Genomic DNA, 18,597 nt, shown 5'->3' with positions numbered 1-18,597 from the left:
TGCAACGGCAGGCGGACTCTCAACCACTGCGCCACCAGGGAAGCCCGGGAATGAACTTTAAAAAAAAAATGTTTGTAGTAGAGATTTAGGAAAATACCACAATACAGAGAAAAAAAATTAGATAGTAATTCCACTACTCATAGAGATAACCATTGTTCACACATAGGTGCATTTTATTTAAGTTTTATTTTTTCACCATTAAACTTAAGATTGCAGAAATAACTAATACTGTTTTTGTCTTAATTTGTATTTTTCAAACACTTTTCTCAAGATAATGGAAGTAAATGGACAAAACTTTGAGAATATAACGTTTGTGAAGGCCCTCGAAATTTTGAGGAATAATACTCATCTTGCGCTTACTGTAAAGACCAACATTTTTGGTGAGTTTTGTTGTCAAAAACTATCTGAGCCCTTTTCTTTAGTGACACAAAAGAAAAGAATCACTGCAGTGAAAGGGAGGATAGTAAAAATACTTAAAACATGTTTCTATCTAAGCTTTTTTAACATTTTTAGGATCTTTAGTGCTGAGATATAGTATTCTGTATTCTAGAATTTTTATTTGTATTTAATTACTTTGAAATCTTAGTTTTAAAATAGGTGTACAACTACACTTAGTCATTTATGAAATGTCTACTGAGTATCTGTTATGTACTGTACTTTGCCTGGAGATACTGAATGAAAGTTAGATTGATCTGAATGAAACTGAGAAGTCATAGTCAGGCTTTTTTTCTCCCTGCTAATGTGCAAATCAGTCTACTTCTAATGTTTTAGCTAGCTTTCTCAAATAATAATATGAATGCCAGATTAGCTGTTTCATGGAAATAAATTGAGTAAAACATTGAATTAATTAGTGAGTTGCCGATTTTTAATAACAGTATACCTTTCTTTGTAAAAATATTGATTACTGTTCCTATAGTATGTTTTGATCATGTTACTATTTGAATGAAGCAAGGACTAAGCTTGTACTTTTAACTTAATCTACTATTTGGGTTTTTGTTTTTTTAACTTTTGGAAGACTGTGACTTAGTTTGATTAGATTTCATAGGATTTTCTCTGAAATTCTGAGAAGGGCAACAGTAAAAAAAAGTGTAGCAATTAAAAACTATCAAAGAAAATTTAAGAGTCCTTATAAAGTAGGAAGGAAAAAAATTTCTCTACATCATTTAGGTTGAAATTTGAGGAATAAGAGTTGAATTTTAAAACTGTGCCTATGGAAAAGGACGTGTGTGTGTGTGTGTTTTCCCCCCACTTTGACTCCTCCTTATCCTGCACTTAGTCATAATGAAAAATGAAACATTTGGTGTTTTTCCTCTTTTCACTTGAGTCCCTTTCACTGAATTACATCATGCTAAATCTGGCATATAACAGTCTATTGGCAATTTCCAAATATTATATAAGTTTAGCAAAGAATAATTAAACCTTAACAGTTTTTGGATTTCCTAGACTTTGGACTAGTATCTAGAAGTATCAGCTTCTGGGTTAAAATAAAAGGATTCTGATTTTGAAAAATATGAAAGCAGAGGTTGCTCTGACACTTAAAGCATATTGTTTAGTCTCTCTATTCAGTTTCTCCAGCTCTGTTTCATAGGGTTCTTTTTTTATTATTATTTTTTGGCTGCGTTGGGTCTTCATTGCTGTGCATGGGCTTTCTCTAGTTGCAGCGAGCAGGGGCTACTCCTCATTGCGGTGTGCAGGCTTCTCATTGCAGTGGCTTCTCTTGTTGTGGAACACAGGCTCTAGGTGCGCAGGCTTCAGTAGTTGTGGCACATGGGCTTAGTTGCTCTGTGGCATGTGTGATCTTCCCAAACCAGGGCTCGAACCCATGTCCCCTGCATTGGCAGGCGGATTCTTTACCAGTGCGCCACCAGGGAAGTCCTTGTAGGGTACTTATAAGCATCGGTACCTTTAAACTTTTTTTGTTCCTGGCACATAATAATTACTAGTATCAAATGTGGCTGTGTATAAAAACATAGAGGTAGTATAATGTAGTGGTTACCAACATGGACCCTGGGAGACAAAATTGATCTGAAGGCTGCAAGAGGAAGAGAAACCACAACCTCTGAACTCTTTGGATGGTGAGAAGCAGTTGCCCAACAGAACCCTAGATTGGATGTTGCAGAGTGTGGGAGCTACGTGGTGCTACAGAAGGTGGCCTGTACCCTCAAGACCTCCTTCCTTGCCCCAGCCAGAGTGTAATCAGCCAACATTCTCCCCATGCAAAAAACACCAAACAGTATTTCAAAGAAATATTAGTAGAAAATTTGTTGAAATGGAGCATTTTAGTCTAGATGTGGTACCTGGAATAAAGTCCCACTAACTCTGGCATTATCATGAAGCAAAGTTGAGTGGTTAGGTCATCCTGCATGGAATTCACAGTCAGAACACCTACAAAAAGACAAGCTGTGACCAGAAAACAGATTTGTTTAGATGATACTGGGTACTTGGTCATTTTGTGTTAATTAGAACTGACAGCAAGGGATCACCAGTTATAAGAGAGCCAGGATTTTTGAGGGGTGATGGTAAAGAACCTAGTAAGTGAGCTTACAGATTTTGGAGAAAATAGTTAATCTGAGGAGGAGAAGAAAACCATTTCTGGAACTCTGCACAGAAAGATTTAAAAATTAATTCCTTAAAACAAGAACAGGATATTTGGAAAATAGACAGTCACTGAGAAAAATGCCTCTTGGGGTTATTTTAAATATGCAAAGACATATTTTAGTAGAAAAGACAGAAGCATACAGTAGAAGGAATAGGTAACTTGAGAAAATCAACCTTATAGAGCAAAAAAAGACAAAATGCAATTGAGCACTATTCCAAGAGATCTAAAAGAAAAAGTGAAGAAGAAAGTATTTAGGAAACAGTGGCAGAGGCCATTCCAGAATGAAAGAAAGATGTGACTCCCAATTCAAAGGACCACCTATATAATCTGAGCAAAATTAGTTTAAAAAACTTGTCTTCTGTTTCTAGTATTGACTGAGAACAGCTAAAGGAGCTGGCTAGTGAAGAGCTGCCTGCCATTGAACAGAGAAGTTAGACCTTAAAGAGGTAAACTGGAGCCATATCTGCCCTGGAGCATTTACCAGTACAGAAAAAGCAACTGAGAGACTGAGCTTTTTTTTGGCAATAGGCTCCCAGGAAAAGGTGAAAGAGTTGGAATCCTGCACCTGTTAAAAGCACAAACTCTGGATGTGTCAAATCCCTTACCACTCATCCTGAGACTGTACCCCGCCAAAGGATGTTTTTTTCCCCAGGGCTATTTTCCCATCCATAGAATGTAGCTGAGAGAAGGAGCTGCTGAGAGAAGGTTTGTAGTGTAGAGCCTACCAAAGGCCAGAACACTCTATCATAACAACATTTGTTCCTGATTGAGAACTTGAGTATCTAACTCTGAAGAGAATGTGGACTGTACTCTAGACAACTCAGAAGAACCTCAAGTTTTGACCTGGCCCTAGGTCTCCAGTACCTGGCAAAAGAAAATAGAAATCCTCTTTAGAAGATGCTAGCAGCAGCCTGTTATTTGTAAAAAATAAGTTTCCAAATATGGAGTCAAACAATCAAACTTTGTGAGACCCTCTGAAAAATCATTTTAAGCCACAACCAACAGAAACAGAACTGTAGGAGCTCCAGAATATCAAACACAGACTTTAAGGTGCTATTTGATATGTCCTTATGTCCCTGAAGATAAAAAGCAAATTAAGGATTCTAGTTCCAGTTAAGATGGAGTAAACACATGCTACCCTTCATTTCCCACTGAACTCAACAATAAAACTTAAACAAAAATCATGATCCATCTGTTTGAGAACTCAGAGAATTCAAAGTACCACCACCAGAAGTGAATTTACCATTTTTTTTCACTCCAGTATCCCCTGGACTGGACTCAAGGCAACATGAAACCTGGATGTGAATATTATGGTGCAGACCTAGAAGGACCCTGAAGCAGCCTGACTTAAGGAATGGGAAAGGAAACTCCTAAAGCTCAGACAGAGGGGGATTCCCACAGATTTTTTTTTTTTCACTCTTGTTTTCTCCATATTCTCAGGCCCCAGCCTCCAAGCAATCCAGTGGCATTGAGTGACAAAATGTTCCTCACCCTTTAGTGAAGCAGTGGCTCCAAGACAACAAAGCCAGTGTCACTGCTTTTTTCCCCCACTCTCTCTGTCCCCCTCTGCTTGACCCCTAAGGCACTGCAGTGGACAGTTTCCCTCTAGAGGTCCAAAAAAGGAGGCCTAAGGAACTAGAAAGTACCAGGTTGATAACTAAGATGGAGAAAACAACCCCATAAAATTGTTTATGAAATCCTGGGCTCACCCCCATCCTGTAGGTGCATGAATCTGATCCTATTTATCATATCATAGACTTTGAGAACTGGCCCAAGTAGACCTCTACTCAGGTCCCAGACTGACCACTAGGTGGTACAAAGTGGACAGATCTGTATAGCACTGCAGAGGCTTTGAAAATTGAACACTGGAACCACAATCTGCAGAAGGCTAAACAAAAATACTAGCATTTCCCATAGGATGCAAATACGACTCACAGCAATTTTAACTGTAACAAGGATTCGTCACAGTTTTCTTTGTATTTATTTTGTATGGGGTTTGCTCAGCATTTGAATTTGTGCATTGTTGTTTGCTTATCAGTTTTCAAATTTTCATGGCCATTATTAATTACTACTGCCCCTTTTTCTTTCCCTCCCATGTGGGAAATCAGTTACTTATATGTTAGAAGATTTGCGTCCCATCTATCTCTTAGATTCTGTTCTATTCTTTCCAATTTTTTCTTTCTTTCAGTTTGGGTATTTTGTAATGACCTGTGTTTAAGAAAGTAATCCTATTTTCTGCTGTATCCAGTCCACTGATAAATGCATGCACTGAATTTAATTTTAGCTATTTTTCAGTTCTGGAATATCCACTTGAATCTCCAGTTCTCTGTTGCACTTCTTCATCTTTTTCTTCATTTTTTCATCCATTTTATCTCTTTTCCTCTATGTTCTTTAATATATTTATAATGGTTATTATAAAGTCCTTGTGTGTTAACTGTAACATTTGGATTATCTTTTATTCTGTTTTTCCCTCTGGCTATTTTCTTTGTGAGTCTTAAAATTTTTATTGTATGCTGTACTTTGTATATAAAGGAACCTTAGTAGTGAAATTAGTATTTTCTCACAGATAGGATTTGCCATTTCCTCTGTTTAATCACATAGGGTAAGGAGAATTGAGCTGGGTCAGGCTGGGTTGCAGAATTACTTAGACTGTGTCCATTGGGTTTCAAGTTGAGAGACTTGTCATGTGCATGATGTAGGCCCCTCCTCTAATGGAACTTTGTCTCTAACCACTGAGAGATTGTGGGAAATTTCACTCTGCTTATTCAACCTTGCCCTCCTACCTCCTCCCCCACCTCCAATCCCTTGATTCAGAATCTGGTACCTTTCTGTCTCCTTTTTTTGTAAGTTTTTCCCTTCAGAGATTTTGAGCTTAGCTCTTTAGCCTCCCACCCCGAGCAGATAAATCTGTTGTGTGTTTGTTGGAAGTCTCTCTCTGTTGTGTGACTTTGTCTCCTGAGTACTATGAGATTCTAAGAAATTTCCAGCCTCATGCCTTGTCTTACTAATAGAGATATCTCATGAAGAAAAATGACACTGCTTTGGTGCCTCTCTGTATTCCAATTTTCTTGGCAGTACTTGCAGCCATCAAAACTTCTCTTTGCTCTAGTAGAGTCCTTCTACCTGAGCCTCACCTTCTGTTTATATTTAGATCAGCAAGTGTCCCCAGAGAAGAAAACAACTGGCAATCTCAGTTTACCCTCTTCCTGCTCTGGAGTTTTCATTCATCCATTCGTCTTACTTTTCACAACTTCCTAACATCTTTAAAAATCCCACCACTCAGATAATTTTATTATTAGCATTTTAATTGTTTAATAAAAGTAATACATGCATGTTTTGCAAATTACAATACTAAAGAAAGACACTCAGTGGGACCATATTGTGTACAATATTCTATACCTTTCCACAGCAGTTCATACAGGTTTACTTCTTGTGTAATTGTTATTGCATCGAATTCCATTACACTATTATCATAATCTATTGATCTGATGTCATATTGATGGATGTTTTAGGTTGTTTATAGTTTTTGCTGTTTACAATGATGTAATAACCCTTTGTACTTATCTTTTATGTTTATATAGATACAGCTATAAGATAAATTCCTCACAGTGGAATTACTTTTATAGTTACTGCGGTTTTACTTTCTAAAAGTTTCCCCATCTATGTACGCTTCATTCATCAATGTATAAGAATGCCTCTGCAGTGGGTATAATCAACTTTACAGTTTCTGATATACAGTCTTTAATAATGAAGGAAGTTGAGCACTTTTTTAATGTGCGAACATTTCTTCTTTATGAACAGTCTTCATTTGTCCATTTTCATGTTGAGTTACTCATCTTTTATTGATTTGTTTGAATGCCTTATAAATAAATAACAGTATCTCTTGGTGTTAAGGGTTGCAAATTTTTTCCCGAGGTGTCTTTTTTTTTTTTTTTTTTTTGCGGTACGTGGGCCTCTCACTGTTGTGGCCTCTCCCACTGTGGAGCACATGCTCTGGACGGGCAGGCTCAGTGGCCATGGCTCACGGGCCCAGCCGCTCCGCGGCACGTGGGACCTTCCCGGACCGGGGCATGAACCCGTGTCCCCGGCATCGGCAGGTGGACTCTCAACCACTGCGCCACCAGGGAAGCCCCCTAGTTGTCTTTTGACTTTCCTTGTTTGTTCATTTGTTTTGGGTTGTGTGTGTAAATACATATACACACATAACATATATGTAGAGAGAGAAATCTTTAATCTTTGTGTAGTCAAATTTATTAAACATTTCTTTTATTAATTCTTGGACAGCTTCATTTTTGGTTCATATATTATATCTGATATTGATGTTTAATGGTATTATAATTATATTTGCTTACTGACATTAATTTTTGTCCCTCACTATTTTTTTTTTAGTTTAACACAATCATTTCTTTATCTACAAATCACAAGTTCTGCAGATTTTTACTTATATACACAAGTCCAGTGAAGATATAAACTACTTTTTACACTCTTGAGTCACCTTACATACACACTGCAGCCAGGGATATCTGCTGCCCAGAGATTTCCTGTTGCTCTTAACAGAAAATTCAGACACCTTACCCCATAGCATTATCAAGCCCTTTCTCTACCTTGTTCTTCAGTCGTCTTCATTTTCTTGAATTTTCCTTCTACCACAGGTACTTTAAACTTGAGATTTCCTCTACCTAGAATTAATCCTTCTTCTCCCTTTGCCTAGTTAAAATCAACTCACTCCGGGCTTCCCTGGTGGCACAGTGGTTGAGAGTCCGCCTGCCGATGCAGGGGATACGGGTTCGTGCCCCGGTCCGGGAAGATCCCACATGCCGCAGAGAGGCTAGGCCCATGAGCCATGGATGCTGAGCCTGCGCGTCCGGAGCCTGTTGCTCCCCAACGGGAGAGGCCACAACAGTGAGAGGCCCGCATACCGCAAAAAAAAAAAAAAAAAAAAACACCTCACTTTACTGATCTCTTCTTAACACCGTGACTTAATGAAGGACAATTTTCCCTTTCTTGCTCTCTTAACTAGTTCCTCGCGTTATGTTCTCTCCATACCATATATCTTTGACTGACTATGTTTCACAACAGGAGGAATCTGCAAACATCTAGCATAGTGCTTGACGTGTTCATAGGTCAGTAAATATTTTTTGATTGGATGAGTATCTTGATTTTAACTCAAAAAAGCATTTTTATTTTTACCACGTGGCTTAAAATAGTGAAAAATTTTAAGACGACTGAAAAGAATTTACTATATTTTAATCAAGCAAGGTAGCTTTGAAAGGTGACTCCCAAAGATTTCCATTATCTTGAAGACAGAAACTGTGCTTTTCTTTTGTGTGTGTGTGTGTGGTACGGGCCTCTCACTGTTGTGGCCTCTCCCGTTGCGGAGCACAGGCTCCAGACGCGCAGGCTCAGCGGCCATGGCTCACGGGCCCAGCCACTCCGCGGCATGTGGGATCTTCCCGGACCGGGGCACGAACCCGTGTCCCCTGCATTGGCAGGTGGACTCTCAACCACTGCACCACCAGGGAAGCCCAGAAACTGTGCTTTTCATAAGCTTGCCTGGATCTAGGCAAAGAGATTGCTGGAAAGGCAGATGCCCCACTGTGCTTGCACTTTCCTTAAGGATGAAGTATAACTCACCAGACTTAGGATTGATAGAAAGTTATCTACAAATGCTTGGTTTTTTACTTCAGACCACTGTAGTGAATGCTTAGTGGCTTTCACTCTACAGAATTAAGTCTCACAGATGTTACTTTGAGGAAATTGTCATATATTACAAAATTTAGTACTATTTGTTTCTGGTAAAAGCGGGTCCAGCAGAGCTCTTTCCATTTTGTTGATGGCTAAATTTTACAAAACAGGGCCTGACTTATAGTACTTATATCTAATCTCAAATGATGAGGGATAACATGTAAATAATAGAATCTAAATATCGATTTCTGTAAAATCTGGGTTGATTAGCAATTATATTATACTGCTTATTACCTAAATAGGAACCTTGGGCTTTTGAAACATGATGGCAGTCTGCCTGCTTCATTTCTTTTTTCCCCAGTGAATTTCTTTTATCACTATTGGACAACATCATAAGTACAGTCAGGTAGGTATAAAAGCTGAAAAATGGATATAGCTGATTAATAAAGGGTGAGTATAAATTTCGTAATGAAATGAGTTTTAATGGATGAGGCTGTGAAAGGCCCAGTGATAGAAAGCAACTATGTTTATTTTTTAAATTTGTTGTGGATAAAAAAAACTTTCTAATGAGAAGAAAAGAAATGACAGTTTTATTTATTTATTTCCACAGTGTTCAAAGAGTTACTTACTAGGACCGAACAAGAGAAATCTGGTGTTCCTCATATTCCCAAAATTGCTGAAAAAAAAAGTAATCGCCACTCAATCCAGGATGTACCAGGAGATATTGAACAGATATCACAGGAGAAAGGAAACAAGAAAATAAAAGCAAATACTGTTTCAGGTGGAAGAAACAAAATCAGGAAAATTTTGGATAAAACACGGTTTAGTATCTTGCCTCCAAAACTGTTTAGGTAGGTAACAGCAATCTTAGACATGTAGGCATTTTCCTATTGACTGTAAAGATTTTTGTGGGAGAAGGGAAGTTTTGGGTCAGTTTTGTTTTTTATACAACTATTGCATCATAAAATCTATAAGCAATCCATAAATAAGTAAGAGTAAATTCTAAATGTCTCCTCATCACTTCCAAGAAGTTACCATTGTTAGATTGTGTATTCTTCCATTAGCCTTGTTTTGAATTTTAGAAAAGATTGCTCGTTTTATTCTATGAAATCTTTTTTTGTATATTTTTGGTCTAGTATCAGTCCCTTGATCTACAAATTTGAATACCTTAAAACTTGGGACATATTCACTGATACTATTTTTTTGCCTTTTTAAAAAAAAATATTTTATTTATTTTTGGCTGCATTGGGTCTTTGTTGCTGCGTGTGGGCTTTCTCTAGTTGTGACGAGCGGGGGCTACTCTTTGTTGCAGTGCGTGGGCTTCTCATTGCGGTGGCTTCTCTTGTTGTGGAGCACGGGCTCTAGGCATGCGGGCTTCAGTAGTTGTGGCATGCGGGCTCAGTAGTTGTGGCTCGCGGGCTCTAGAGTACACGCTCAGTAGTTGTGGTGCACGGGCTTAGTTGCTCCATGGCATGTGGGATCTTCCCAGACCAGGGCTCGAACCCATATCTCCTGCATTGGCTGGTGGATTCTTAACCACTGTGCCACCAGGGAAGCCCTGTTTTTTTGCCTTTTAAATCATCTTTCTCTTATTGCCCTATTTATTCCCTCCTGAATTCTAAAGCTGACCTTTTTAATCAAATTTATTTCTATTTTCAAAATGAAATGTCACCAAAACTGAGTAAAACTTCAGGAACTTAAATGTAAATTAAGGCCTGTAAACTGCTGATAAAATGAATACAGGGTCATGACTTGGAATTACTCTAGTATATATTATATCTGTGTATATTTTATATTATCTACTTTCTAAAGTAATCACAAACGTTCTAATCAAATACAGTACTTAGCACATAGTAGTCACTCAGTATTTGTTGAATTAAGATGGTGGATCAGTGGGAAAAAAAAAAAAAGAAAGCATATTCAAAGAAAATACTTAATTTGGGGCTCCTGAGAGTTTTTGACACTGTTCCAGATGATAATTATAGAGCTGGAAAGAGGTAAGTTCCTGCCTTTAAGGAATTCATAGCAGGAACCCTTTATTCTTCACACATTTATTATAAAATAGGCACAATATCCAGAGACAGAAATACTGAAAGTAGAACAAGTTTCTTGCCCTGCATGAGTTGATCATCTAAAAGGGAAAACTAGGCAAGTGGTCCATTACAGGGTGATAAATGTTTTGATGTGTACAAAGGCAGGAGCAAGCTTGGTAGGTTTGAGTAGACTGTGTTTCTCAGTGCACACCTAAAGATGAAGCATGATAGATAAGTAAGTGAAGGATTTTGAATATTATGCTAAAGATATGGACTTCATGTCATAATAGGGAGCCATCAAAGGCATATGATGTGGTGAGATCTTTTAGGAAGATCTCTCTTTTAGCTGTGTTAGTGATTTGGGGTTGAAGGTGGAGCACAATGTAGCAGTAATAGCAAGACAATTAATTAGAAGGCAACTTGGAACAAGGTGGATGTCAGCTCTCATCTTTTAATTAAAGATCTCAAGAATTTCCTGATCAGAAAATGCTCTTCTTCATGAGTTTTTATTTTTAATTCAGGGAAACACGTTTGTTCTTCATTAATTTGGGGCTCACAGAGGATTGAAACATCCTGAGCTGTATTCATAACGTCTCCCGTTTCTAGAAAGTTTATTACTCATTCCTTTTTGAGTGAACTGTTCTCCTTGAGGTTTATAAAATACCATAACTTTAAAATAGCAAAATTCTTTTAATATAGAGCATACTGTAGTACGACAGCATCATGGCAAACACTGTAAGAATAGGCTTGTTCTCACAAATGAGAATTGAATAAGGAAAATATTAGAGGGACCAGCTCACACTGAAGAGATTGGGGACAGTTTTGGATGACAGGAAGGCTGCGTGAAGGCACTGAGGAAGAGAGAAAAGAATGGAGGACCAGAAGGCAGAAAAGAGTTCACAAGGGGAGTTCCTCAGGAGGTAATGCTCTGAGTTCCATTTCCAGAAAACCTTGGGTGTTTGGTCTGGAATACACGATCTCCTTTAACAGGGTCTCATTTTGAACACATTGTGGCACAGTTGTGACATGTGTCATGAAAAGCCAGAGAACACTGTGATTGCAACTCACTTTAGGTTGTTCGTGTCACATTTCACCCAGCTATATTCAAGTGTCAGGCATCTAAATCAATATCTCATCTCTATAATGTTTCCCTCAGGAAGTGGAAATTGGTTACTCCAGTTGGATTCTATCTTTGCTTACAGCAGGAGGCAGGAAATTGAGGTAGCCAGGAGCAATTAAATTTTCAAGCATTATTTCTTTATATTAGGACCTCCCAAAATGAAAGATCTAATAAAAATTGTTTTACTTAAACTCAGAGGGATTTTTTTGTTGTTGTTGTTAGCAAGCATTTATTGTCTCCTTTGTGCCAGCAGGAGGCTGTTGGCTGTGAATACAAATATGAATAAAATGCTGCCCTTTGGGAGTTAATATTAAACTGGTTATCTCTTCTAAACATAATGCTAATAATTTTATAAATTATATTTTATATAAATACCCCAAAAAACAAATTATATTACTGTTTTCTACTGGACCCTATTTTGCAGAGAGAACGAATTTGTCATTTTACAGTTCAGGCTGGCTACTTTGCATTTTTGACAATGTGTGTTATTTCTTGGCACTAAATCATCACAAATAAATTCACACAATCCCTTTTGCTACACACACACACACACACACGCACACACACACCACTAGAAGTTCAGTAGAAAAACAGGCAGAGAACATGAATCAGATGTTCTGAATCACTAATAATCAAGGATAAGGAATTCCCTGGCCGTTCAGTGGTTAGGACTCAGTGCTTTCACTGCCCTGGGCCCAGATTCAATCCCTGGATGGGGAACTAAGATCCCGCAAGCTGTGCAGCAAGGCCAAAAATTAAAATAATAATAATAATCAAGGATACACAGTTTTAAATGGAATATTGTTTGTTTCACCACAGGTTGTTAGAATAGTCAGTTTCTGAATTGATAACACAAGAGGGATAATAAGCTCAGATTGCTGTGGGAACATAAAATGATGCAACCTTTCTATAAAGCATTTGGGCATTCTTTTTAAAGAGCTTTAAAAATGTTCATATTTTTGATTCAGTAATTCAGTTTCTGATAATAATTGGATGAAGATTTATATACAGATGTTCTTAGTAATATTATTCATAATAAAACAAAATTGGAAAACCCTAAATGTCCAATTGCAAAAGATTGGTTAAATAAATTGTGCTATTTACCATGAAATGACTAGAAGGAAGAAGGTTGATTGTGGTTTTCTCTAAGTAGCTTTATAGGTAAATTTTCCATTTCTTGCTTGCTTGCTTGTTTTTTGTTTTTTTTTTTAATTTTTTGGTTTGAATATTTTTTAATTGAGAATTTTTTTTTTTTTGGCGGTACGCGGGCCTCTCACTGTTGTGGACTCTCCTGTTGCGGAGCAACAGGCTCCGGATGCGCAGGCTCAGTGGCCATGGCTCACGGGCCCAGCCGCTCCGCGGCATGTGGGATCCTCCTGGACCGGGGCACAAACCCGTGTGCCCTGCATCGGCAGGTGGACTCTCAACCACTGCGCCACCAGGGAACCCTGAGAAAAATTTTTTATGAGTTTAATTCCACAATTTCTCGATGGCTCCTATGTGTCAGGACTCTTTGGAAGGGGTACTTGGCTCTGCCTTTTGCAGCACCCACTTTAAGAGTACGGCAGGAGTTGTCATAGAAATACTGTAAGAGAGAATGTCCACATCTGTGAGAGGAGTAAAGAAAATGAATGTAAGGAAGGAACAAATAGTTGAGATAAGAATAGGTAATTCCCCAAATCCCTAACCATGACATAATTTTAAAATGAAAGAATACTCCTGAAAGTTAGAAGTGAAAAAAAAAAACTAATTGATTTTGAATAACATCTGTAAATTAAGACATAGCAATGTGGATTTTCTTGACCTGGAAATATTTCACAATTCAGGAAATCTGAATCATAGCTTTTGTTTTCTTTCATCATAGATTGTCTAAGTATCTAATTCATTGTAACAGTCCCAGAAGTAGACTGCCTTGTTTGCTTATTAGGAATTATTTTTTTCTTTCCATTTCTTTTTTTTTTTTTTTTTTTTTTTTTTTTTGCGGTATGCGGGCCTCTCACTGTTGTGGCCTCCCCCGTCGCGGAGCACAGGCTCCGGACGCGCAGGCTCCGGACGCGCAGGCTCCGGACGCGCAGGCTCAGCGGCCATGGCTCACGGGCCCAGCCGCTCCGCGGCATATGGGATCCTCCCAGACCGGGGCACGAACCCGTATCCCCTGCATCGGCAGGCGGACTCTCAACCACTTGCGCCACCAGGGAGGCCCTCTTTCCATTTATTGTCAGCATTCTTTCCTTGTTTGCTTTTAATATTGGGATTATTTTTTATTTGCATATTGATGGTATTTATGCAGCCTTTTTAGTTTCATGTAATGAAACTAAAATATACTTTTATTCTAAGTAGATTCAGTATCAGGAATTATTGAGGAATTTTTCAAAGCTATCTTGTTTCTGTTAGTGCATCACCTTGTTAGGAGACTGTTTTGGTAAGAAATGACATAATTATTTGCAAATAGGCTTTATAAATTCAGCTTCCAAGCAAGCATGGATATTTTGTCAATTAGATTATTTCATTAATGTCATAGCAGGGGTTGTACATAACATTAGTATAGTTTTCATTTATATATGTTCTCACCTTAATTACCATGAATTTGTAACCAGCTTTATATTATTTTAACTGTGCAGTGTCATAGCTATTGCTGATTAAAAAGCAGAGGTAATGCTAAGTAACATCAGTAAGAGAGGTAAAGACATTTAGTATTTCATGCACTTCTGAGTCTCTATAGTAAATTCCAGATTATTGCAAGTGACAGCCAATTCTCTTTAACATTGTTAAGGTTGTTTCAACTTTGGTTATTAGTAGGACCACATAATTTTTTTAACAGTTTGCTTCCTTGGATTTATTTACCTGACTCTCTGTGTCCAAAAACTAACTGGCAGGTTTGTTTTCAAAAATAAAAGAAAGGGGCTTCCCTGGTGGCACAGTGGTTGAGAGTCCGCCTGCCGATGCAGGGGACGCGGGTTCGTGCCCCGGTCTGGGAAGATCCCACGTGCCGCGGAGCGGCTGGGCCCATGAGCCATGGCCGCTGGGCCTGTGTGTCTGGAGCCTGTGCTCCGCAACGGGAGAGGCCACAGCAGTGAGAGGCCCGCGTAACGCAAAAAAATAAATAAATAAATAAATAAAAGAAAGACTTGCATTTTTAAAAATCTTTATTTTTTATGTAATATGAATTGTTGCCAAAATACTTACAAAGCTATAAATAAAATATGTGTGAAAGCCCCCCTCCTTTTTTTCTCTTACCTAATCTTAAAACATTTAGCACTGACCTTTAGGAATACACACCTAATTATAAGGAACCGGGACTTCCCTGGCAGTCCAGTGGTTAAGACTTCGCCTTCCAATGCAGAGGGAGTGCGGGTTCGGTCCCTGGTCGGGGAATTAAGATCCCCCATGCCTCTCGGCCCAAACACCAAAACATAAAACAGAAACAATATTGTAACAAATTCAATAAAGACTTTAAAAATGGTCCACATCAAAAAAATCTTTTAAAAAAATTATAAGGAACAAACTTAGCATAAATAAAAATTTCTTGTCAAATAAAATATTCCCTTTGCTTTATCTGTAAGATTAGACTGCATTTTCTCCCCCAGGAAAACGTTTCCTCTTTCTGTAGTGCCTTTACCTGTTGTACCCACCCTGCCCCACCTCTGTTTCTCAGTGTGAATTGTGTAAAATCCTTCCTAGGTATTTATTATTCTATTTTTTTTTAATATACATAAATTTATTTTATTTTTGGTTGCGTTGGGTCTTCGTTGCTGCATGTGGGCTTTCTCTAGTTGCGGCGAGCGGGGCTACTCCTTGTTGCGGTGTACAGGCTTCTCATTGCAGTGGCTTCTCTTGTTGTGGAGCACAGGCTGTAGGCACGCGGACTTCAGTAGTTGTGGCTCACGGGCTCTAGAGTGCATGCTCAGTAGTTGTGGTGCACAGGCTTAGTTGCTCCACAGAATGTGGGATCTTCCCAGACCAGGGCTGGAGCCATGTCCCCTGCATTGGCAGGCAGATTCTTAACCACTGTGCCACCAGCGAAGTCCCTGTATTATTCTATTTTAATTTCAGTAAAAGTACTACTATCTTCTTAAAAGTAGGAATCCTGTTTTCCTCTGTGCCAAAATGCTCACCTACATTACCTAATTTAATCTTTGCCATAGTCCTGGGGGATCAATAGTATTATTCACAATTTTGGAGGTAACCAAGGTTCAGAAACAGAAAGAACTTTCCCTGAGGTCACACAGCTAATAACCCAGGTCTGTCTGACATAGCTTGCTCTTGACACACTTATCTTTGCTTTCTTCCATGTCTTCATGCTTCTCCCTGACTTCTCTCTCTCTGTCTTGTCCTGGCTCTCATCCTTGTCTGGCTCCTAACTGTCCTTCAGCTGTTTATTTAACAGTCCTCTAAACTCCATCTTACATAGTTTCCTAATCTGCCTGCATCTTATTTTTAACTCCTAACATATTCAGGAAGTATCCCATATCACTCAGACCTTATTAATCCATCCCAAGATAATAGGTAAGTATTCGTGATAACTGTTTGTATATGTAGCAAATACTGGGTAGAATGCTACACTGAAAAAAATATAGATGGGAATTAATATTAACCTAAAGCATTGGTTTTAACCAGTTAAAACCAATGCTTAGAACTAAGTGGTATTTCGGTTGTTGATGCTGATGGAAGTCTTCGTTGCTGTCCTATGTTTGTATAGGACTGTTTTGCTTATCCCATGTTTTATAGAACTTTTGGGGATATCTAAACCTTAAGTGACAGGGTTACATTTATTTGTTGTTACTTTTTCTCTGAAATGGTTTTAGAATTGCCTATTTAACACCTCTAAAATATTTCAAAGAAAATATTATATTTGCTTAAATATGGCCACTTAATTGATACTTGTTTTTGAAACCTTTACAGGCAGTTAACTTTCGATGACTTGCTTTCTGCTTTGGTTTTGATGTTCTCATCTAGGGAACAGCCAAACAACTAGACTTGAGAAATCACACAAGAAATAATATAACCTTAGAATAAACTAGACACTGTAAAATTCTTTTTCTTCTATTTTTATTTTTGGTCTTCTTTTTCCTTCTCCTTTCTGTTTGTCACATATTGTTCTTGTTGTTTGTTGCTATTTTCTATGTCGTCTTCCTTTTTTCTTTTCTCTGTACTTGCTGGTTTGTGCAGTTCCCAAGTTACTCATATGTTTAAAGACCTGTCTTATTTTGTCACGTGAACCTGGCCCCATTGTTTTCTACAACCTGCCATATTTTTGGCTTGGGTTCACACCCAACTCCATCCTTTGCCTAGAAGGTTGCCAAGCTTTTCGGTCAAGAGGATGAACCTTGCTGCAGCCCTGTGCATTGTTGGGTATATATATTAGTGTCTAATGAAACTGGCAGACCTCAAGGACTCCCCACTCAGGTTCATTTTCTCTACCAAAACCAGCAGAAACTAAATATGAAATACAAACATTACGATGTACATTCCACCCTTGAACAATGCAGGGGTTAATTCATGTAAAATTTATAGTTGGCCCTACATGTCTGTGGTTCCTCACATCTGTGGATTCAACCAACCACGGACCATGTACTGTAGTGTTTACTCCTATTGAGAAATATCCGTGCATAAGTGGACCTGCTTAGTTCAACCTGTGTTGTTCAAGGGTCAACTGTAGTAGAATTACCTAGATGTGTAAGTTAAATTTTATTTGAGTGTAAGTGTTAAAAAACACTTTGCCATTTTCCTTATTACACTTGTCCTGTTTTTTAAATTGCTGTACTATTTTAAAATCATTACTTTGAATTGGTCCTATTATGCCTTAGTGCACAGAGAATAGAAATGTTTACTATTAAGACCCCTCAAATACTTTTAAGTGATATATTACATTCTTTTGAAGTGATGTAGGCCTGAGCCAATCACAGGACGACAGCATTGTGGGAACAAGACACTGTAGGCACAGTTTGGCCATAATGCCTATCCCTGGAACACTCTCATCCAGCAGCCCCGATCTCCTGCAGCCTACCACCAGCATGTTGGATTTTTCTAATCCCTCAGGTAATTTTTGTTTATTTTATTCAGCCATGTTGGTACCAGATAGATAAATAGGTGGTTGAGCCTTGTGCAACAAATACTGGATTTGCTTGCAGTCCTCTTTTCTCACCTCTATATTTTGACTTAATGCAAAAAAGCTAAAGAGAACATTATGTCTTTTTGTCTAAACTGGAGTGGTGGTACTTCCATTATGAAAGAGAAGTACATTATCTGTTGGTAACCCTAATCAGAGCAATGGAATGAAAGCAGAGATACTTCTTCTCAGTCAAGAGACATGTTACCCAGAATGTGGAAAGGAATAAGACAGATTATTTTAGTCTGAGTTGTCTCACTTACCTTCCTCTGTGATGTACAGAAAAATGTGTTAGTAGTTTTCTAGAAACACTGATTTTTCTCTCCACCACCTGAAGCTAAAGTTGTTTTTGTTATATACAATATTGTTAATTAAAGTACTATATCATCTTTTTTCATTGGTGTTCAGACTTTCATTGTGGGACATTGTTTATTTTTCTGCATCTGTTCATACTCAGAGGCAGAAATTGTCATCTAACTATGGAACTTCAAAGGAACACTTTGAAGAATTATTTATATATCCACCATTTGAATGGATTTGAGATGGCTTTAAGTAAAAGACACATACAGTTAAAAACTGAAATATATACTTGGGTCCAATGAGAGGAGAGGAAAAAACACCTCTACAAAAATGTGTCCATTTGCTTAATCTTTTGTTAGGTTTTCTGTTACATGCAGCTAAGCCCATTTCTACTTGATAAAACTGTCAAAAGATTATAAGCCAAATTTCTTGCTGTGGTAAGTGAGAGCTTTCATAAACTCACCACTACTTATATCTCCAGTCTCAGGTTTCAACATTTTAACCAATCCATTATCCAAATTTTATAACAATATAAAAGGTTCTCTTATAAAATTAAAAAAAAAACCTCTACAAAGATGGGCATAGTTGTGATTCAGCTTCAGTTTTGACGCTAAATCTCTATCAGCTAGTGGGAAAAGGGAAGAACTCAATTATATAAATCTCAATATTAGATAGGAAGAAGTATAAATGTAGTAGTAAAGTTTATGTTTTAATACAGCAACATAAATTTAAAATGTAAAGCATAACATAA

At 38.0% G+C, this 18,597-nt stretch overlaps 1 protein-coding gene across 5 annotated transcripts in view; it reads left to right on the top strand.

Annotated features, from left to right (window-relative positions):
* RAPGEF6 (Rap guanine nucleotide exchange factor 6) overlaps window positions 1-18,597 on the top strand; it is a 228,136-nt gene that overhangs the window by 158,746 nt on the left and 50,793 nt on the right. For all 5 annotated transcript variants that reach the window (XM_060093317.1, XM_060093318.1, XM_060093316.1 and 2 more), the window contains 3 exons: window positions 272-380; window positions 8,895-9,135; window positions 17,319-17,476. In XM_060093317.1, the coding sequence (XP_059949300.1) occupies window positions 272-380; window positions 8,895-9,135; window positions 17,319-17,476 (508 nt within the window). The remainder of the gene's footprint in view (window positions 1-271; window positions 381-8,894; window positions 9,136-17,318; window positions 17,477-18,597) is intronic.

This window comes from Mesoplodon densirostris, chromosome 3 (genome assembly GCF_025265405.1).
Source record: "Mesoplodon densirostris isolate mMesDen1 chromosome 3, mMesDen1 primary haplotype, whole genome shotgun sequence".
Classification (NCBI taxonomy): Eukaryota; Metazoa; Chordata; class Mammalia; order Artiodactyla; family Ziphiidae; genus Mesoplodon; species Mesoplodon densirostris.
The sequence above is the reverse complement of the archived record's forward strand: the minus strand, read 5'-3'. Positions and strand labels throughout refer to the sequence as shown.